The sequence below is a fragment of the Danio aesculapii genome, chromosome 24, assembly GCF_903798145.1.
Source record: "Danio aesculapii chromosome 24, fDanAes4.1, whole genome shotgun sequence".
Classification (NCBI taxonomy): Eukaryota; Metazoa; Chordata; class Actinopteri; order Cypriniformes; family Danionidae; genus Danio; species Danio aesculapii.
Genome location: NC_079458.1, coordinates 19956850 through 19970479, shown reverse-complemented (window position 1 = coordinate 19970479; position 13630 = coordinate 19956850). Strand labels below are relative to the sequence as shown.

General features: G+C 33.2%; 2 protein-coding genes across 3 annotated transcripts; one reads left to right on the top strand and one right to left on the bottom strand.

Moving 5' to 3' along the window:
- Positions 1 to 93: 93 nt before the first annotated feature.
- cst14a.1 (cystatin 14a, tandem duplicate 1) lies at positions 94 to 1832 on the bottom strand. 2 transcript variants are annotated; one of them, XR_008835998.1, is made up of 4 exons: positions 1655 to 1832; positions 1458 to 1559; positions 873 to 1071; positions 94 to 484 (listed from the first exon to the last, which is right to left on the bottom strand). XR_008835998.1 is itself a non-coding variant. In XM_056451117.1 (3 exons), the coding sequence occupies exons 1-3, from the start codon at positions 1724 to 1726 to the stop codon at positions 943 to 945; spliced, it is 303 nt and encodes a 100-aa protein (XP_056307092.1). In that variant the 5' UTR covers positions 1727 to 1832; the 3' UTR covers positions 535 to 942. The 2 variants fall into 2 exon arrangements, 1 of the variants encoding a protein (XP_056307092.1); XM_056451117.1 differs by lacking the exon at positions 94 to 484 and having other exon boundaries at positions 535 to 1071.
- Positions 1833 to 3398: 1566 nt separating this feature from the next.
- Positions 3399 to 9127, top strand: si:ch211-161h7.5 (uncharacterized). The gene is made up of 8 exons (XM_056451116.1): positions 3399 to 3549; positions 3658 to 3766; positions 4928 to 5072; positions 5159 to 5272; positions 5932 to 6076; positions 6167 to 6315; positions 7018 to 7157; positions 8562 to 9127. The coding sequence occupies exons 2-8, from the start codon at positions 3667 to 3669 to the stop codon at positions 8714 to 8716; spliced, it is 948 nt and encodes a 315-aa protein (XP_056307091.1). The 5' UTR covers positions 3399 to 3549; positions 3658 to 3666; the 3' UTR covers positions 8717 to 9127.
- The last annotated feature ends 4503 nt before the right edge of the window (positions 9128 to 13630 follow it).

Below are 13630 nucleotides of genomic sequence, written 5' to 3'. Positions count from 1 at the left end.
AAACATTATTTATATTGTAATAATATTTCACAGTTGTTCATTTGTACTGTTGTTTTTACTGTATTTCTGATTAAACAGAATAGGCTTCATTAAAAAAAAAACATTTTTCATATGTTTTATTTATTATATGTTATAATTTTAACTGGTATAGTGTATATGTTGTGTGTTTCTATGTTGCTGGTTCTTTTCATAACACCACTAGCGCAATATCAAACAAGTTTAATACTGAGATCACTCCATCGGGATGGACCTTCTCCAACTGGGCTGTCGTTCATGAGCACTTGCATTCTCTCCACTACATGCAGGAGGTGAAGCTCTAATACTAAAATGAGATGTCATTTATAAGAATATGACTCTGAAGTTGCTTTACAGGATGTTTTTTTTTGTTGTTAATGGCCTGATGTACTGCAGTCCTGCTGTGTTATCGTGTGGAGTCTTCATCGTCTGGATTATAAACATGCTGTTGAATATTGGCTGGCTCCTTCTGTGGGACAGAGAGTAAGTCTTTGTCATTTTAAACATAATATTTTTATTAATATATCATTATATATTGTTGTCATTATTATATCATGCTCTAATATATGTATTAGAGGGAAAGAATATTACCATAAGCTTTTATGTGCATTACTTTATACAGTGCATATGCAGAGTTTGTGAATATATTTATTCAAATAGCAGTGTCAGCTTAGTGGCAGGAAGTAATTATTATGGTTTTCATGAGTTTGATTCTATTTTCATTTAAATTTTAGTTGATGAATTTTTTTTTCCACTACAAACTAAGATTTCGGTCAAGTGATTTGTTCAGTATGTGGGAGTGAATGTTTGACTGCTTATTCACAGCACTGCTAAACACAAGATGGAAGAGTGTTTACCCAGGTAGTGTTTACAAATGGTTTTGTTTGTATTTGGGGCAGTACTGGCGATGTTTTCTGATGGTCTGCTTCAGAAGTATTCAATAGCGTCATGATGAGCCTTGGCTGTCTGTATGCTTGTCAGCTGCAGTGTTTCTCCAGCATGAGGCAGTGTTTTGTAGACACGCAGATGAACATAGTCTTCATCACCTACATGCACCTAAAACAGATCATTTGCAAATGGTGATTACAGTTATTAAAGGCTGAAGGCTTTACATTCTTTTTACATTAAAGAGTTAGTTAATCCACAAATGAAGACTTTTAGTCATTACTCTTCTTAAAGGGGTTACAAACCTTAAGGAGTTTTAAAAAAGATATTTTGAAGAATGCTGGAAACAGCAGCCATTGAATTTCATAGTTAGCAAAACAAAATATTATGGAAGTCAATGAAAACATTCATCAAATTATCTTTTTTTTTTTGTTCAAAGGAAGAGAGAAACTCAAAGTGGATTGGAATAAGTGAAGGCTGAATATATGACAAAACAATAATTATTCGGTGAACTATGCCTCGTATATTTCGTTCATTAAATGAGTTTTTCCCCTTACCTTAACGAAGTAATTTGTTCCCGCAACAACCTGCGTTTTAAACGATTTAGCAGTGAAAACGTCAAACTTTCGCCCAGCTTTTTCCTCGGCATCAGCCTTCATCTGAAAGAAATCGGTAACCATAAGGGCAATCTCAGTGTATATATATATGACATCACTGTTTTATTTATCTGTAATGTTAGTGTAAATTTACAAACCTGGTCGCATATTTTCTGCACTTCTTCATTCGCATCTTTAGCCTCGGATGTTCCGCCACGAACTAAAGGCATTTTGAAGAAAGCTTATAGGTAAAATACGCGTTCGCAGTTTTAATTTACAAGCTCTACTGAATAAGACTGACTGTCTGGAAAGTTTGCTTCCTGGTTATCACAAGACAGGAACAAACCATTTTTGTGGACCAAAGAGGGTTGCCTTGAATTAACAGAAGAAGACCCATGAGGTAGTTATGCGGTCGTGCTTAAATATATGTCTACATTTGATAAATGCTTAAATCTAAGAGTAAAACAATGACCCTATTTATCGCTGTGTATCTCAATTCATATTTTATTATCCGCGAAAAGTGGTTTGATCCGTGTGTTTGCAGACTCACACTCTGGCTATACGGGCGTGGGTGATTTCAACACGTTATGATTACATGATTATTTTGAATATAGGCTATATTTAACTAAGAGTTATCCAACAGACAATACGTTTATGTGTAGTTAAATTTAAGTCGCAGGCTTTTTTTTACTGCATACTACAAGTGCAGTTGGTATGTATTCAAATAAGTCATGTTTTCTTCATCTATCAGAAAATGACATTTGGTCACAATAACAAATGTTTCTGATTCATCCATTCATTAATTAATTTTCCTTCGACTTAGTCCCTTTATTCATCATGGGTCGCCACAGCCGAATGAACCACTAACTTATCCAGCATATGTTTTACACAGGGAATGCCCTTCCAGCTGCCACCCAGCTCTGCAAAACAACCATAGACACTCACATTCACAAACATATCTTCATTCATTAATTTTCCTTCGGCTTAGTCCCTTTATTCATCACCACAACAAAATGAACCGACAACCAGCATATGTTACACACAGGCGAGGCCCTTCGAGCTGAAACCCTGTACTGGGAAACATTCATACACACACTGTGGCCATTTTAGTTTATTCAATTCACCTATACCGCATGTCTTTGGACTGTGGGGGAAACCAGAACACCCAGAGGAAACCCACGCTAACACAGGGAGAACATGCAAACTCCACACAGAAATGCCAGCCGGGACTTGAACCAGCAACCTTCTTGTTGTGAGGCAACAGTGCTAACCACTGAGCCACCGTGCCACCCCATGTTTCTGATTATTTATTATTAATTTCATATACACATCTGAAAGATTATAAATGTCTTATGTCACTTATGATGAGTTTAACTTGTTTTCATTAAAAATCTTTTCCCCCAAACCTTTGAACAGTAGAAAGTAAAATGTCACAAAAGCTTTGAATAAATGCTGATCTTTTGAACTTTACATTTATTGAAAAAAAAATACAAATATTTTAAACATTGATGAAATAAAATTTAATTAATATCAAAATTAAATGTTTTATTTGCACAAAATCAGCATGTCATTTTAATATTAAACATATTCGATTTTCATATTAATAATTTTTATAGCCTAATCATCATCATCATCATCATGTGTTCATACATGTGTTCATACATGTGTATTTCCCTTTACCTAAAGACATTATAACACATGGTTAATGACTAAACCTTGCAAGATGTTATCTGAAGAACTCACATACTCAAGGTTAGTTTTGAGTTTCACACTATGAATAAAGTGGAATGTAAAGTGAAAGTCATATAAGTTGTGTAAGGTTTTTTGTAACCACCGGAAATTTATGCAATGCAAAAAATGGTATCCTTGACAGCCATTGTACGCCTGTATTTAGATGTCATATTCAACACGTGCAGTCATTAGTTACACAACCTGCCCGCTTATAAAACCATCCCACAGGGTGTACTATTTGTGTTTTTCAGTCCTCACAGTGTTACGTTACCTTTCTTCTCTGCGTTCAGTGCTCACTTTCAGACTGCAGCTGCTTTCACGTGTGAGTAACTTGTTTTTTTTGTTGAAATAGTCACTAGACAGGCTTTGTATGTGTGAGTGTGCTTCAGTTTTAAGTTTATAATTTCAGATTTCCTTCTCTGTATTTCAGCAGTTCAGAATGGGAGATCACAGCATTGCCCGGCTTTCCCTCATCATCTTTTCTGTTGTGTTGTACATTATCTGCATTGTATTCAATGTGCTTGCCGGACCAGGAAAAGGTATGTGCTTCACACTATTGTTCAAAAGTGTGTATCAGGAAGGTTTTTAAATGTAAAAAAAAAAGAAGAAGAAAAAAAAGCCCCAATACGGTAAACAACTGTAAAATATGATATATTATTACAGTTTAGAATATCTGTTTTGTTGTTGAATGCAGGTTCAAATTTAATTAAGCCCTGTTATTTTCATCATCATTACTCCAGATCACTGTTGGGTGTGATTATATAAAAGTTACTGTAAGTAAATTACGTTTCCATGGAAAAAGTAAAGGGATTACTTTTCATTATTTTTTAATTAATCTAGTAGTTACTGATAATGTACCTGCCTTAAATAATGTATAAATCCTAACTATTCATATTTAGAGAAATTAAACAAATCAATTCAGGGAAGCAGATGAATTTGTTCTGTTTATTTTGTTATGCGGTTTTATTTTGCACAATTTTTATATTTTTCAATTAAAAGAACAATTTGAAGAACTGAAACTGCTGTGTAAGAAATTGATGACAATATATATTATGAATAAAATATTACTTTAAATTACTTTGAAACATTTTACTTTTTGCTTTTGTTTTGATACATAACATAATGTTGAACCTTTCCTATTACATTTTTAAAAAATAGTTAACGGCCCTGTTTTGACTCAGATTTAAATAATTAAAATATTGAATTTTCTATTGTCCATTGAGATTCATAGGGATTTTGAGCACATATTAAGTCATATGAAATTAAATGACAAAATTTTAATGATGTAATTAATAATTACTAATTAATTTTGAAATATATGGCAACAATGCTCCAGAATCAGATGATCCTTTAGAGATCATGTGACACTGAAAGCTAAAGTAATGAAAATTTCATTTTAAATCAGAGAATTAAATAACTTTTTTAAAATGAAATTTATATTGTAATAATAATAGTTCACAAATGTAATTTTTACTATATAAAACACTTTTTATTTATTATATATATATATATATATATATATATGTATATGTATGTATGTATGTATGTATGTATGTATGTATGTATGTATGTATGTATATATATATATATATATATATATATATATATATATATATATATATATATATATATATATATATATATATATATATATATATATATATATATATATATTCTACATTCTATATTCTATGTTGCAGGTCCTTTTCGTAACACCACTAGCGCAATATCAAACAAGTATAATACTGAGATCACTCCATCGGGATGGACCTTCTCCATCTGGGGTGTCATTTACACCTGGCTGTCATTCATGACCGCTTACATTCTCTCCACTACATGCAGGAGGTGAAGCTTCAACGCTAAAATGAGATGTCATTTATAAGAATATGACTCTGAAGTTGCTTTACAGGATGTTTTTTTGTTTTTCACAGGAGTGTTAATGGCCCGATGTACTGCAGTCCTGCTGTGTTATCGTATGGATTCTTCATTGTCTGGATTATAAACATGCTGTTGAATATTGGCTGGCTCCTTCTTTGGGACAGAGAGTAAGTCTTTGTCATTTTAAGCATTATATTTATATATTACTAGTTTTAGTTTTTTGAAATAGAAATTAGACCATTGAAATAAAATTTGTTTAGCCTAGATTTTTCAATAAATAAATAAAACCGCAATGTCATATACAAATATTTTTATATAGGTTAAATCTACAATTATTTGCAGTATAATATAGTTTATTCTGTATATTTTTTACATTCATGTGTATAATATTTGTGAACCTGGACCACAAAAGTCATGAGGGTCAAATTAATAAAACAAGATTCATAAGATATATGAAAAAGCTTTCCATTGATGTATGGTTTGATAGGACAATATTTGGCCAAGGTAAACTTTAAAATCTGGAATCTGGAAAAAATCTAAATTTTGAGAAAATCAACTTTAAGGTTGTCTAAAAGAGGTTCTTAGCTTTGCATATTAAAATATATTCATTTACAATAAAAAAAAATCTACAAATAGTCTTCATGTAACATGATCCTAATGTTTGGCATAAAACTAGAATCCATAATTTTGAATTATGCAATGTTTTTTTTGGCTATTCCTACAAATTCACCCTTGTAACTTAAGACTTTATTCATAACACTTCTTTATCTCTCTATTTATATTAATAGAGCTGTTGTGAATACAACTCCTGTTCCTTTGTTTATAGGGTGATGATTGCTGCACTGATTTTCCTTGCTTTGATTGCCTTCACGAACTACTTGCTCATAATCTTCACCTGTCATGCCCTCAAACAACATGGATCCTGGTTAAACAAATATCATAAAGTAGACCTCTGGTGCATTCGGATAATGGTCAGATACCACTGAAATAATTAACAGCATCTCAATGGAAAATTTTATTAAGGTCAAACAAGTTTTAACCTTGCATCATTAACCCTGCAGGTTCAGAACGGCATTGCAATTTACACAACATGGACAACTATTGCAACCCTGATCAACTTCACTATTGTGCTGAGATATGAAGCCGGGATGACTGATTCAGATGCAGCGACCGTCTCACTCTCTGTTCTGTTGGGTGAAGCTATTGCTTGGTAAGAATACAAATAAAATGATTGAGATAAAATGAATATAAAATTATTTTCATGTTTCGGATTTCCTTTTTAATTATTGAAGCAGTTTATATTAAGCTGTAAGCAAGCTGTGAAATATATATATATATATATATATATATATATATATATATATATATATATATATATATATATATATATATATATATATATATAAACAACATTAGGTGCCATTATTTCCCCTACAGTTAATCCATATTAAAAGAAAATTTTATTAATAACAATTTACTTTTACTGGACCAATAATAATCCCAAAAACAATTCATTTCACAGCAATATTATGGATATATTTGAAATATTACCGTACTGTAGGGAATACAAAGAGAAAATAATCTGATAATGTTGTGATATTATCTGCGTTGTTATTTAAAGTGATTTGTTTAGTTTCTTTTCAATGGAAGTTCCACCAACCAGAAGCACTATTCATAATTGAAACACAATAATCATGCATGGTAAAACGTGGATAGAATATTTTTAGACATAACACTTTAACACGAATTTTAATTTAGATTGGATTACAATTATATGAATCTGTGTTCAGGTGTTTGGAACAAAATGTGGAGTAAATAGTGACAGCATGTTCATTTGGGGTGACCTAACCTTTAAATAAACTAAAATTGCTGACAATAATTCATAATTTTATAATTCCCTACAATTTTACAGGTTTATTGTGGAGACTTTTGTGTTTGAGAAGCATCTGCGATACATTCTGACTGTCTACCCTGTTGTTATCGTGGCATTGAGTGGAAACATGACAAAGAACTTTAACTCTGCGGATCCGAGCCGAAATGGCATTTACATAGGTGAGCCAAAAATGTTGTACACTGACATACTCTTTTATTTTCTTGTATAATCAATTTTTTAATGCTGTGATCCTCTAACACCACTATCCCATTTCTGTTCTACCTTTTAAACAAAAACAAAACAAAAAAACACTTTCTAATTACAATAACTTTTCCTCTATATATAATATAGTGTTTTTTTTTTTTAAACGAAGCCTATTCTGCTCCCCAATGCTGCCTTTATTTAATATAATATACAGTAAATATCATTATATTATTACAGTTGAAGTCAGAATTATTAGCCCTTCTGAATTATTAGCCCCCTGTATATTTTTCCCTCAATTTCTGTTTAATGGAGGGATTATTTTGTCTATTTATTTCTAAACATAATAGTCATAATCATTAATTTCTAACAACTGATTTCTTTTATTTGTGCCTTAATGATATTTTTTAAGATGCTAGTATTCAGATGCTAGTATTATATTGAAGACTTAGCAAGGTTAATTAGATTAATTAGGCAAGTTAGAATAATAAAGCAAATCATTGTTCAACATTGACCTAGAAATATTGAACTTAAAATGGTTTTAAAAAATTTTTAACTTATTTTATTCTAGCCTAAATAAAACAATTAAGACTTTCTCCAGAAGAAAAAAGTGTAGGAAATACTGTGAAAAAATGTCTTGCTCTGTTAAACATCAATTGAGAAATATTTGAAAAAGAAATCCCAGGAGGGCTAATCATTTTGACTTCAACTCTACACTGTAAAAATTAAAGGTTCCTGGAGGCACTTTTTGGGGTTCTTCACATTGCCACGCTGGCGGAACCCTCTAAAGAACCTCTAGGCACCATTTCAAAAGGGGCAGTTCATCAATCTAATTTTCTGGTCTCCACAATTGTACTATTTAATTATGACGAAAAAAATCTCTTGGCTCCTTTAAGTGCTAGCTTTTAGAAGAGAGATCCGCCCGGAACCATTATAAAAGTTTATAGATTTTAGAGTAACTCTTTTTTGAAATTTGAGTTCCTCCAATAAATTTCAAAGTGCTTCGAGGTCTTAGTGTAAGGAAACAGTGACTCCAGAACCTCAGTATTGACAAAAAAGTGCTTGTAGGATCCCAGTTACAGCAAAAGGGTCCTGCAAGTACTGAAAAGACTGTCAGTGGTTCCTCAAGGAACCCCTTTTTGAGAGAAAGAGCTTTAAGGCACTTAAAATACATTTTGAAGTTCCTTGAGTACTCAACAGGTTACTTGAAGCACCTTTACTTTTTACAGTGTATATGTATTCTGCAGTTGCCATACTTTAATGACTTCTCTTGTTCTCATTTGTAAGACCAAATGATTTAAGGCGAATGTAAAATCATAATGCTATATGGTTGCATTTCTAAATGTAGTGGCAGTATTTCATGACAGTGTTGTTTTCCACAGCTGTTCTGCTGGGTTTGGCTTCTACACTATTTGCGATCAAGGTTTTGCTGGTCATTTGGAGGCACATTAAACATCCTCTCTACAGAGACATGGATGCAGATGAATCTGTGTTACCGATGGAGATCTCTGAAAAACAAAAGGCGATTCCATTTTAGATTTATAATCGTCCAAAAATATGTTTTTATTATTATTTATTTTTAATCATTCAAGTATGTGTATTTTATATGTACTTTTGATAAATAATAGAGAAAATTTTGTAATAAATTGCAAAGCTTGTGTAATTGAGTTGCTCAAAAGGAATTACTCATATCAGGGTAAGGGGTTTCAGTATTGAGTATCTTTACAGTGACCATGACCTGTGCACTACAGTGTATGATTTTCTACAGCAATAAAATTATAATGAATAACTGATCCCCAGTTATTCATATATAGGGAAGTTGTAGAGGGGAAGTCAGGAGAAAGCATTTTAAAAGGGAGATTGTTTCCTTCATGTGAAGAAATTTAACTCAGGAATTAGTTGCCATTTGTTTTTCTGATACCGAAGTTGTATGAAGTGATTTTTGTACATGAGGATGAATAAAAATATATTATTTTGTTTATAAAAAAATGATGGCTATAAAACTTATTATGAAATGTATCTTAATTTTGTAAAGCATTTTTGCAATTTTATCAGGGGTCGCCACCGCAGAATGAACCGCCAACTACTCTGACACATGTTTCACGAAGTGGATGCCCTTCCAGCCAAACCCAGTACTGTGAAACACACACACACTCTCTTTTTCACACACACTCATACACTACAGCCAATTTAGTTTAATCAATCCACCTAAACTGCATGTCTTTGGACTGTGGGGGAAACCAAAGCACCCAGAGAAAACTCACACCAACACAGGGAGAACATGCAAACTCCACACAGAAATGCCAACTGGCCCAGCCCAGACTTGAACCAGCGACCTTCTTGCTGTGAGGCGACAGTGCTTACCACTGAGCCACTGTGCTGCCCAAAAAGACATAAAAAAGGCAAAAACTTTCATCCTGGCTTCTACAGCATTGCTTCTTTAGTACCCCCCCCCCCCCCCCCCCCCCCCCATGGAAGTCTGTTGCTATTAGTATTCAACATTCTCCAAAATATATAATTTTTTTGGTTCTGCAGAAAAGAAACTCATAAAGGTTCAGAACCTTGTGAGTGGGCCCCTATATGGTGAGTAAATAGTAATTTGGGTTAACTATCACTTTAATATACTGTATTTGAGTTATATATAAATAAATAATTAAGAAAAGTGTGCTTTTTCCACTTGAGCCCCTGGCACAAAATATAGAGGTAAAGTTGTTTTTTTATTCACACTTTCATTCAGTGACAACTTGTGACACACTCCCTATATATCAGACCGAATATTCCAAATGCCGTGGTCTGATATAACCTGCAAGCACGTGATTACATGTGTGAAAACTAACTAAACAACATCACTTGGTTTGTCGGTCGGAGAGGAGAATGGTGAAGGATGTATGTATGTATCTATTAGAAAAGACAGAGCAGAAACATCAGGTGGCGGGTGTGCAACATTTATAAAAAATGGGGTGGCTTATAGGGAAATAAATATAGATTCACAATATGAATGTGTTAAGGTTGAAGTGTGGACAGCACTAGGGAAAGTAACAATAATTAATTATTACAATCCATGTAAACGAATATCATTAGTGGAGCTGAATAATATTTGGAGAAAAGATGAAGGTATAGGGATATGGTGTGGGGATTTTAATGCACATAGTGTAGTGTGGGGGAGTATGAACACAGACACAAATGGAATGGTGGTGGAAGATTATATGGAAGAAAATTCACTAGTATGCTTAAACGATGGTAGGGGAACAAGATTTAATATTAGAAAACAAGAAAAATCATGTTTAGATTTAACAATAGTGTCAGCTGCAATATCTGTTAAATGCCAATGGGAGGTAGTAGAGCAGTCAACAGTAGGGAGTGACCATTTTCCAATTATATGTACAATAGGATTAGAAATGCAAAGGAGTATATTGACAAAACAAAATAGATGGAAATTTGAGAAAGCTGATTGGGGAAAATATAATCAAATATGTGAAGAAAAAGTAAAGAATTACACTACAGAAGATGACATTGACAAATGTACAGAGCAATTAAGTTCAATTTTAATCACAAGTGCAGAAGAATGTATACGAAAACTAATGGGAATAGTAAGAATAGTAAGAAGGTTGTGCCATGGTGGAATAACGAATGTAAAAATTCAATAAGAAGTAGAAATAAAGCATTTAGAATGTTGAAAAGAACTTTGACACCAGAAGCTGTAATAGAATATCAGAAGGAGAGAGCAAAGGCAAGAAGAACCATTAAACAAGCAAAAAAGAAATATTGGAGGGAGTACTGTGCATCTATTGGAAAGGAAACACAATTAGGGGAAGTATGGAATATGTTAAAAAAGATGATTGGAGTTTATAAAACTAGAAATATACCAGTAATATCAGGAGAAGGGAAAACTGCTATTACAGAAAATGAGAAGGCAGAGTTACTAGTTAATACCTTTCAGAAAGCTCATAGTAAAGAAAACCTAAGTGAGAAATATAGAAAGAAAAGAAGAGAAATTCTGACTCAACATAAAGACATTTATAATAAAAGACAAACAGGAGAGGGAGCATTAGATGATGAGTTTAAAATGTGGGAACTTAAGCGAGTTTTGAATAAGATTAAACATACTGCACCTGGACGAGATGGAATTTATTACATTATGATTAAGCAAGCAAATGAGAAAATACTCAAACTAGTTTTGGATTTGTATAATAAAATTTGGACTGAAGGTAGATTACCAAGGTCTTGGAAGCATGCTATAATAATACCCAAAGCTAAACCAGGGAAAGATGCTTCGATGGCAGGGAATTACAGGCCAATTGCTCTTACATCAAACTTGTGCAAACTTATGGAGAAAATGATTGTAAATAGGCTTAATTATATATTTGACACTAAAGAAATTTTAGCATCATATCAATACGGATTCAGAAAAGGACGATCAACATTAGATGCATTAATAAAATTGGAAACAGATGTAAAAAAAGCTATAGCAGTTAAAGAGGGATTGGTAGCAATTTATTTTGATTTGGAAAAAGCATATGATATGCTCTGGAAAGAGGGATTACTAATTAAAATGAAGAAAATTGGTATTGAAAGAAGAATTGGGTATTGAGTTTTTTATTTGATAGAACAATTCAAGTCCAAGTGGGACTGAAGTTACCGTGAAGCTCTAAATTGAGCTCAGGTACATTCTGTTTCCACTGATCATTCTTGAGATGTTTCAGCAGCTTCATTAGAGTTCACCTGTGGTAAATTCAATTGATTGGACATGATTTGAAAAGGCATACACCTGTCTATATAAGGTCCAAGGGTTGACAGTGCATGTCAAAGCACAAACCAAGCATGAAGAAAGACAAAGGAATTGTCTGTAGATCTCCAAGACAGGATTATCTTGAGGCACAAGGCTGGGGAAGGTTACAGAAAATTTTCTGCTGATCTGAAAGTTCCATTGAGCACAGTGGCCTCCATCATCCATAAGTGGAAGATGTTTGAACCACCAGGACTCTTCCTAGAGCTGGCCAGCCATCTAAGCTGAGTGATTTGGGGAAAAGGGCCTTAGTCAAGGTGGTAATCAATAACCCACCCGATGGTCACTCTGTCCGAGCTCCAGCGTTCTTCTGTGGAGAGAGGAGAACCTTACAGAAGGACAACCATCTGTGCAGCAATCCACCAATCAGGCCTGTATGGTAGAGTGGTTTCACAACAACTCGGTGAATGTCCTTGGGTGGTCCAGCCAGAGCCCAGACCTAAAATAAGATCTGAAAAATATATAAGATCTGAAAATGTCTGTACACTGTTGCTTCTTATCCAACCTGATAGAGTTTGAGAGGTACTGCAAAGAGGAATGTGCAAAAAATCCCAAAGACAGGTGTGCCAAGCTTGTGCCATCATATAAAAAAGACTTGAGGCTGTAATTGCTGCCAAATGTGTATCAACAAAGTATTGAGCAAAGGCTGAGAATCCTTATGTAAATGTGACTTTTCAGGTTTTTTATTTTTAATAAATTTGCAACAATTTCAAAAAAGTCATTATGGGCTATTGTGTTTAGAATTTCAAGGAAAAAAAATAATTTAATCCATTTTGGAATAAAGGCTGTAACATAAAAATGTGGAAAAAGTGAAGCGCTTTGAATACTTTCCGGATGCACTGTATGTAGCTTTATTTGCTTGTTTTGACACATTATTAAAAATATGTGGCTATGAAATAGTCAGTGAATTAGTTTTTTGGCAGAGCAAGTAAACTGAGCCCTGAAAATTCACAAAAACCCATTGCAATGCAACACAACGCATTAAGCAAGTTCTTACACAGCTCACAAGAACGTGAAATGAATTTGTAACGTGGAATATAACATTTAAATGAAGTTATTTTAGGTCAAATTCAAACTTACATAACGTATATTTTCCCAAACACTAAATGTTATTTTATGTCATTCCCTATATAGAACGTATATTAAGCATAAAATGTAACAAATATAAATATGATTAGCAAAATATGAGACATTACTTTAAGGTCAATAAGCTACAGTTAGCATAGCTTCATCACTGCTGTAACTGTATGAACTAAGACGTCGCGCATCCTTTCAATAAACTCTTGAATATAATAGCAGAATGCTTAAAAAGTACGACTATAGAAATCAATTGCAAACAAAAAACACGACAGTACGCCCATTGGCTGAATTCATATAATTAAAATGTGTTTACCTTTGCCATTTTTCCAAAATTTGACATCTTTCAGCAGCGCATCTGTCTGCTACGGCGAGTCTGTGAGGACAAAAGGCTATATGCGCGTATATATCTCAAAAAGTTTTCTAAGTTTTGTAAATTATGGTGACTGAATTATGAATCTCACAATATTTAATTTGTTGAGGTAATCCTTATTAGCCATATTACAGGAAAATGTATGCATTTCGTATCTTTTACATCTCTCTTGTGTAAAGTGACTTTAAAAATACAACACTGTAAAAATGCACATA

Bases quoted from the DNA above. Each gene is read 5' to 3' on its own strand.
- si:ch211-161h7.5 (XM_056451116.1), top strand. From the start codon at position 3,667: ATGGGAGATCACAGCATTGCCCGGCTTTCCCTCATCATCTTTTCTGTT. The intron at 5,273-5,931 runs GTAAGTCTTTGT...CTTTGTTTATAG, and splicing joins CTCCTTCTTTGGGACAGAGA to GGTGATGATTGCTGCACTGA. The intron at 6,316-7,017 runs GTAAGAATACAA...ACAATTTTACAG, and splicing joins TTGGGTGAAGCTATTGCTTG to GTTTATTGTGGAGACTTTTG.
- cst14a.1 (XM_056451117.1), bottom strand. From the start codon at position 1,726: ATGCCTTTAGTTCGTGGCGGAACATCCGAGGCTAAAGATGCGAATGAA. The intron at 1,560-1,654 runs GTTTGTAAATTT...GATTTCTTTCAG, and splicing joins TGCAGAAAATATGCGACCAG to ATGAAGGCTGATGCCGAGGA. The intron at 1,072-1,457 runs GTAAGGGGAAAA...GATCTGTTTTAG, and splicing joins GAACAAATTACTTCGTTAAG to GTGCATGTAGGTGATGAAGA.